This window comes from Puntigrus tetrazona, chromosome 6 (assembly GCF_018831695.1).
Source record: "Puntigrus tetrazona isolate hp1 chromosome 6, ASM1883169v1, whole genome shotgun sequence".
NCBI classification, from domain to species: domain Eukaryota; kingdom Metazoa; phylum Chordata; class Actinopteri; order Cypriniformes; family Cyprinidae; genus Puntigrus; species Puntigrus tetrazona.
This window is the reverse complement of record NC_056704.1, coordinates 20,228,637-20,237,496: the sequence shown is the minus strand read 5'-3', so window position 1 is coordinate 20,237,496 and position 8,860 is coordinate 20,228,637. Positions and strand designations below refer to the sequence as shown.

At 36.0% G+C, this 8,860-nt stretch overlaps 1 protein-coding gene across 1 annotated transcript in view; it reads left to right on the top strand.

Annotated features, from left to right (window-relative positions):
- The window catches only part of LOC122347299 (chymotrypsin-like protease CTRL-1), a 1,387-nt gene extending 1,164 nt beyond the window's left edge, over nt 1-223 (top strand). The window contains exon 7 of the mRNA XM_043242486.1: nt 209-223. Within this exon, the coding sequence (XP_043098421.1) occupies nt 209-223 (15 nt within the window). The remainder of the gene's footprint in view (nt 1-208) is intronic.
- The last annotated feature ends 8,637 nt before the right edge of the window (nt 224-8,860 follow it).

Genomic DNA, 8,860 nt, shown 5'->3' with positions numbered 1-8,860 from the left:
TTATGAATCTTCTATAAAGGTTTGCTTATCTTAGGAATTGAGGCCCTCCAGAAAGAAACACATTAATCCAAATAAGAGAAAATCTAAACTCCTTTAATAAGAGGGCCTGACATTCAAGTTGTAAAAAAAAAATTACAATACACCTTCCCAATCACGTATTTGCAAATGTGTGCATATTTGTGACCAGATATAATTTTTCCTGTATCAGGTTAATTCTCAGTAGGTCAAGATGCCAGAGGAGGTGCAGTTCTCATGCAAGTGAGGTGAAATCCCTGCATGCTTTTGCCCTCAAATGGAAGTGTAGTTCAACCCGTTCACATCCTGCATCCCTACCTTTGGGATGGGGATGTGTCTTTGCGATCATGCCTTGCAGCCCCTAATACATAAGACCTTTGCAAACAAGCAGCAGACTTCTTTACTTGGCAATGCATATGGTTGCCTGAATGTTTCTTCTTTAATCTCTCAGTGACCATAGAATTTTGAGCCTGTAATTGCAGGATATTGAGCAGGAGTTTCTTAGATCCAATCAGGCTTGCTTGCAGTCTTAGCATGAGAAACACTTTTCTTCTAATTAAAACAACCGACCAGTGATAAACCCATTCAGGAACTGATCAGCCTTTAGAAGCTTAATCCTTCTTCAGTTTGCGTACTCTTTTTACCTTAAACCACAGCCAAAGAGCTAAAATATTTCCCCCCAAATCAGAACTGCACCTAGGACAGCAGCTCTAAGACCAGACTTACCACAGAACTTACCTGCAGAGCTACGATAACACTTGAAAACCTACACTGGTCATAACGTTGGGACCAACAAACCTGCATTGCTAGTGTAGCAGGGCAATGCATACGGCAAACAACCAGACAGACAAGTAGGCGTGGGTGAGAGCGATAAGAGCGTAAATCAAGCAGCCATGAATCCTTCCCAAGCCTTTCTTGCTAATCTACTGAGCGCTGGGTAGGAGTTAACTTATTAAACCTTCTTGACTGAATACAAAAATCATATTGTAATTTAAATAAGCAAAGAATGGCCCTGGGAAGGGCAATGTTATGACATTGGTTTGTCCTTTTAAGGAATTGTAAGTCCAAGTACTAGCAGTAGGAACACTAGTTGGGAAAAGTTAGGGTGACACAGCAACTAGCGTGGGGGTGGGTAAATGTAAACATTCCCTGGAAGCAAAGGAATCATTGAGCATTGACTGTGCCAGTCGAGGACACAAGCCCTTACAAGTTTGAAGGGGAGACTTGGCGGGCACAATGCTGAGAAATTAAGACAGACCCATGTCAGATGCAGCAAAACATTCCCCTCACTTTGAGGATCAGGTTTCATTACAAGGGAAGGGAACCCTTCATAGCTCATGCACAAGCCAGTAAGGGCTTTTTTTGCACTGCATTCATTTGACCACATACCTCTTTTCCCTGCAACATCACCATGGAGTGAATGGTGAGAAAAATATGAACAACGTAGAAGGTGATGTATGTGCAAAGGAATGTTAATGTATGCACAAAATGTTGATTACAAACAATTTTTCCCAAAACGTTTGGATAAAAAGTAAGATTTACTTCAAATGGAAGTTATAAGTTGCAATTACTTCGGTTTAAATGGCTTTCCATATTATAGTTTACAAAAGTATGATCTACAGATGTTTAGCACGATAATGTCTTGGAGTTAAAACTAAAATATTTTGCTCATTTGTGAATCAGTGTGAGGGAGGTAGATGCTTTCCATAAATAAAGAGACCAACTCTTTCAATCTTAATTTCATTCGTTCTTTAAGCAGCCCGTCTGCCCCCATTCCACCCAGACCTTAACAGAAAAGCCCTTAACTGCGTGAATAGAGCATGCTTGAGGAGGAAAAGGTACACTATGTGAGTGACAACTTGGGAAAAAAGAAACATGATACTGTACCGACTGGTCTCCTGTACTTGTGACACATAGCCTGTTAACATATTCAGAAAGATACAGTAAATCTATAAATCTCAGGAAGACCATGGATTACCTAATACTTTAAACTGCACCCACGGAATAAAGCCAATTATGCATTTTGTTCTTGGTGTAATAAATGCTGATATATTCTTATAATTACATCTGAAGACCCATGTTTAGCTCTCTATTCATAATGCATCTTCGGTTCTGTTTAGTTTTAGCCATTTCAAAGGAATCTGTCCCTAACATTCAGAACACATCTGTATTCTGAGGCTTTCTTTAGATTATAGATCCAGGAAAGTGGTTTGAGACCTGGATCTCACAGGGAGAGTGAACTTTTGCTGTTTGACTAATTTCCACTAAAACAAATTGCATTGTGCAAACTCCAGCTAGCACAGAGAGAGGATACATTGGCCTTTAAATCAGCCCTATTTTGAACTAAAGAAAAAGAAGTGAACGTGGGAGAAAGAGGAGGAAAGAGTCAGACTCACCTCAGCGTGATGGTCCTGGTTCTGATGTAGAACCTCAATGACTAACTCTGCCAGGCGGATGACATGCTCCAGTTTTTGCAGGTGTAGCTGGGTTAGCTACATTCTCTGAGAACAGAATGGTGGGGAGAAGAGGATGGTTAATATTACAGCATTTGATTAATATATCTATTCTTTTTAATCTCTGATGTCATGAGCACTACAATGCAATCTGAAAAGAAGCTAAGGTCACAAATACCTAATTGAGCATGCAGAAATGACAACACTGTTGATGACACTCATAGCACTTCAAGAAAAGATGCCTAACTGATGTCAGAGAAAATAATGGACCAAAATCATTTTGGCAATCTCTAACAAAAAAAAAAAAAAAAAAAAAAGTTTAGCAAGCTTGCAACTAAACTGAGGTTCAAAAGTCTGAGACACAAGTGGTATTAATTTGCTTTTTTTTTTTTAATTTAATATATATTTTTCTCTTGAGCTGCATGACTCACTTGTATAAAACCTCATGATCATATTTCTCCCATCATGGTTTGAGAATGTTTCAAAGGTACCTTGTGCATCAGTGTATGCTAAGAGAATAATTCAGAATCTTTATAATGACATATTTACATCATTACCTTTCCTACAAAACCTAAAAATTTCAACTATATGAGGTTAAAATTCTAGATGTTTAATGTGGACACAGACGTTTGGACCCCCACTGTAAAAACTAATACTGCATTTTTATGTATCTAGGCAGCATTACTAATAATTTGTAGAACTTTGTAATGCTGTCTTAAAGGCTGATATTAACCATGAGAGAAAAAGCAGACCAGATTGTCAGACATATGCAACACTTCGATGAAATGAGGACATCCGGACACACAATAGAGTTTCTGGTTTAACACATAATTAACTTTTGTCGGAACAAGATGAAATGAATAAGACAGAAATTTAAATAAATAAATAAATAAATAAATAAAATAAAATAAAATACCAAACCAACTCAGCAATGCTGAGGGTCTCACTAAAGAGGAGAAAGAAATCTTTAATTTATTGACTTTGAAATGCACCTACTTCCAGTCATGAAGGACATTACCTTATTTATCATTTTCATCTGACTCTTTAATCTTGGTGTCTAGATTGTGAAATGCCATTTATGCCATTGGTTTATCGGTCTGTTATTAAATTCATGGGTTATTAATGGGGTTGTGGGGCACCATACTCAAATTTACTACATTGTGAACCATTAATATCTGATAGAAACTCATTCTAACTCTTTCTAAGGCCATGATGTCATCAACACAACGCATGATAAAAGTAATGACAATGGATTTAATGATAATCTACAATTATCATTATCCAAATTTCATACTTTTATCTATTTTCAATAATGTGTCTAAAATGTTCGTGAATCGTGTCGAGTTTCTAAGACCAGGACTGAGGAATTAAAGCGGCAAAGTATCTCTAAACTAATGAAGATTTAGAGAGGTGGTTCTCAACCGGTGGGTTGTGACACGGAAACAATTTGCAGCAAAACCAGTTGAGGACTACTTGTTTAGAAAATCTCGATGGATGTCAGGATTCCAGATATTCTTCAGTTACAATCTGATTCCCAGCGTGAAACATTTGCAATCATTCTACCTAACATTTAACACATTGAAAAGACTGCCACTGAAATATTTGCTTGAAAGATAGTATTACTTCTTATAAGTCTGCATAATACAGCACAATTAGGCAGACTATTCGAAGGTGCTAAATGTTCAGTTTCTATTTCTAAAGTCATAATATAACACAAAATAAGTTTTTATCCAAATTTTGTGTACTGTTTTCATAGAAAGAATACTATCTCCACAAAAAAGTATCACAAGGAAGATCCTTGTGCCGTGGGTGTGTACAGAACTTTCAGACTAAGAAATTGTCTTCCTCGTAATTGTGTCATGTGCCAGGATGTATTTGTTGAAGAGGACAGGGGATGACGTCAAGCATAGCTTCACCTGGATCCTTCTGATCCTTTAGAAAGTTTCTCAACTTCATGAGAGAGAGAGAGAGAGAGAGAAAAAGAGAAAGAAAGAAAAAAAGCGAGTCAGAGCAGCATAAGGAGAGAGGAGGAAATAAGGAGAAAGAGAAGGGAGAACTGGAGGAGGAAAAGAATTATTCCTCAAGGTGGCAGAATTGCTTTAAAGCTGGTGCAGCATCCTAGGTAATTTCATTCTCGGAGAGTTGCTCTCCAAGAATTGTGTTTGTTGATATAGAATAATAAAAAAAAACTATAGCAAACAAACACACATATCGATATTTACCTGGAGCGAAAGAACAAAAACACACTAGCAAGTAGCAACTAAGCGACATACTGAACAAAGAGACAATAGCCATTGTTCGGTCGCATGACAAATCGAACACAGTTGTAGTAAATCACGAACAAGACAGACTTGTGATGTTGGAACACATAAGTCATAGCTCGTGCACGTGTGCTAACTCCTGCTCTCCCAGAGCTCAGTCACCTGTTGATGTCTGGAACCCCCCCCAGTGAGCTCACCTACCACACCACAATGTGCGATATATACCTCAGACAAGAAGTAAAATATGACAAAGTAAAAAATGCATTCAAGTCACAAACATGAGCTTCAGCCAAAAGCGAACAGAGGAAGCTGAGCGGATGCATCAGTCATAATGAATTATTACAAACAGATGAAATCTCTGCCAAAGAGTTGGAATCGGAACGTTACTCTACTCAGTGTCTGTAGATGTCTGTGTGAAAATGGCCAAACAGAAAAGTTCCAAAAGGATGTGAGTTGAGTTGATGAAAAAGAGTAAAGGATGAGGGTGAGAGTTATTTACTCACGGATGGTTAAATCCATCACTTGTGCTTAGCCAAGGGTAGACAGGATGATCATACATTTCCCTCTTTTTCCTAAAGAAAAAGAGGATTTCGGCATGCAAGAGTTTTGGGGTCAGAGGAAGGGAGTCAAGGGTTGACTATGGTGAAGGGATGTCTTGTGTTAGGAGCTTCTCATCAAGAAATCAGCTTTTGAAAAAAGTTTGGATAATACAACATGATTTGATGGATTTAAAACCATTAAACCACAATCACCCTTAAATTCTTACTTAGAGACAGAAAAAATGAGAACAAAGTGGAAGTGGAAAACTTGTAAAGGTGCACTACTGTTCAAAGTTTGGGGCCAGTTAGTCGATTTTGTTTGTTTTTCCTTTAATAGAAATATATGCTTTATTTATGAGAATGCATTAAATTGATCAAAGTGTCAGCTTTTTTTATTTCTCATATATTTGTTCATCCCTTCAAACCCTCTACAAAAATACTGTTTTAACAGTAATACATAAAATCAGCATTTTAAAATGATTTCTGAGGACCATGTGACACAGAGGTCAGCTTTACCAATTACAGGAATAAATTACTAAATAAATTGTATTTTATTATTACTGAATAAATAAATAGTAAAATATATTAAAATAAGAGTTTATTTAAATAGTAACAGCATTCCTGTATGTACAGAGACTGAACAGACTTCATGAACTGTAGTGTATTTTTCACCCAAAACTGAAAATTATGTTATTTGAAAGCACACATACAGCTATTTTCTTTCCCTCTATGGATTTAATTGACATTACACTGACAGATTTATGCACATTTTTTTTTTTGCAAGTATTTTGCACTTTCAAACCTTTTCAGAGCAGCCAGACAATTTTTGTTGTATGGAAAGAGCTGCTTAGTCTGCAAAATATCTTCATTGTATTCCACTAAAGCGAAAACAATATGTATTTCAAACAACAAATCTGAGAACTGATGACGAGAATCATATTTGGGTGAGTTGTTGTATTACAGGAACAAGCCAAAGGCACTGATACTGTGTTCTATAAGACTGTCAGCCATTTGTGGTTGGACACTCTGATAAATCATCGACAGAATCAAAGGATTTTATGAGTAGAGGTGTTCATTCTTTAGCTGCGAACAATTTCAAACATCTAAACACAAACATCCTCCTCAAAACCAACCCGACGCCTTCTGCTCCTCAGTAAAACAGACACCTCCTTATTGCCCATATTTTGCTTCTTGGTAATCCTCTTTCACGGTTGTTGCCCAACCTGGCATTGTTTCATAGATACTTCCCTCTTCCATCTCCTCCTCTTTCCCCCTCAACCTGTTTTTTTTTTTCCTCTAATGGGCTCTTCCTCTCCCTTCTACCGCTCCTTCCCTTACTTAATTTATTTAGCATGCAAGATCAAATCACATTCACCATCCTCTCTGACTCAGTTTCCTTGTTCCTTTTCCTCCTCCATAACCATTTCTACTCCTGATGTCATTTTATCATCCCGATCTGAGCCATAACTAATAGAAAAGAGAATGTGTGGAGAGCATCTGAAAAATGTCCAATAGCCTATATTATCGCAGTAGATAGGAAATGGTAAGAAGCTCTTCTTTGTGTGGTTGAATGCATTTTTACTACACAAGTCCACAAAAGGAGAATAGACTAAAGTACAATTTAAACTTTTCTTGAAAAGAAAGAGAAACAAAAGCAGATAATTGCCTTAGAATAAAAAAGTATATTATTCCAAAAGAGACAGCTGCTGTGCAATTCAATGAGTGAAATGAAATAAAATAGTAAATTATTAAATTATTAAATTAAAAAATAAATTTAATTTAATTTAATTTAATTTAATTTAATTTAATTTTTAATTTAATTTAATTTAAACAAAAAGCAAACGTATACATTCACTTGCAACCAAACAAAATTCATCTTCAGTTTAAAAAAGAGCTTAAGGTACCCAAACCTAAATTTCTTTTCCTCTCACAAACTAAAAACAGAACAGATTATTTACTCAAAGCACCATATTCAAATATAGAATACAGTTTATGCATTATATTGACTCAAATAGATAAAAGAGAAGTAAAAAATAAAATATCATATATAAAAAAAAAAATATCATAACAATAGATTAAGTGCTTCAAAATCATGATGCTGTGAAGAAAAGCTCATTATTCAAAAAATAGACCACCGTTTATGCAATAAATTGATTCAAATGGATAAAAAAAGGAATAAAAAATGAAAATCATAAAGAAATCATAGCATGGTTAAGTGCTTTAAAATTATGATGCTGTGAAAGAACAGGGCAATGCAAGTCACCTTCCACTCTGGCGTAGTCAGTGATGCGCGCTAGTAGTTAATTTGAGCCGCTTGCTCTAAGCATTTCACATGTGACAGCCTTGACATCCTCTTGTGGGACTGAGGGTCACAATGTCCTTCATAAGCACCTGTGAAACAGCATAAATCAAATTTTAGTGACATACATTTTTGTTGTCCTGGTATGAGTGAGTCATTCTTTTCACCTTTTTTTAAATTTTAAATAATGATGCATGGAAGAACTAGTAAACAGAGACAGCGGTACTGAACAAAATACCACCAATTGCTTCTGTTTTCCTTCTATTTGCTGTTCTCTGAATCAATATAAGCAATGTTGTCATTACCCTCTCCAGCAAAGACAGAGTGGCTTTCAATGCTCCCTCAGAAGTGACCAAATGGAAAGCAATACCTACAATAACAAAATCCCAGTGATTGTAAAAAACCTATAAAGTTATATTTTTTGCATGTAATGTTGTTCAGAAAACAACAGAAAGGAGTACATCAGCAGTTCTCAACTGGTGAATTCGAGACCAAAAGCCTATGGACCTTAAGAAAAATAAAAAAATGTAAAAAAAAGTAATAATACTAAATGTGAATAATACAATGTTACTAAAATGCAATCTTGTATATGGCTGACATTAGAAAATTCTAAATCTTCAGTATTTTTCTCCAAATGAAATCCACAAATAAAACTGTACAAGGGTAAAAGACACACTAAGCAAAAGGAACTCATTCAAAGTGTCTTGTTTGAATTGCACAGAGCTATAATTGAGCTCTGTTGGTGAAATCACATTGACAGGTTTATGCATATAATGGCTGTGTACTCCTCATATTCTGCCTAATATAATACTTGGCTCAAGCATTTTTGTTCCATGCATTAAGCTAATAAATCACCTCTGCTATTGTTTTGTGCATTTACAAAACCGTCGAGTTTCCTTTCTCTGCCTAATAATTTTGCACATTGTTAAACCTATGCAGTCCACGGTCATGAATTTTTACTATATGATTTTAAAGGACATTTTTGTCTAGTTCTGTAGACTAAAAATTTTACGAGTGTTGAATTGTCACTCGATGTCCAATATAAAAACCAGAAGAACCACTGATGTACATAGTCTTTCTGCTTGTGAAATGTTCAATAAAAGTCTTGCATGTACACACTCACCTAAAGGTTGTAATCTGATTCTCAGAAGGAATGACGTAATCGCTCTTTGATTTCCTCAAAGCGTTCTTTTTCCTCCACGTTACTGTTCCAAGACCATCAGGCCTATTTTACAAACAAAACATGCCATTATTTTGCAAATTGTAGTTAGGAAGAAAGATCAATTTGTCAAG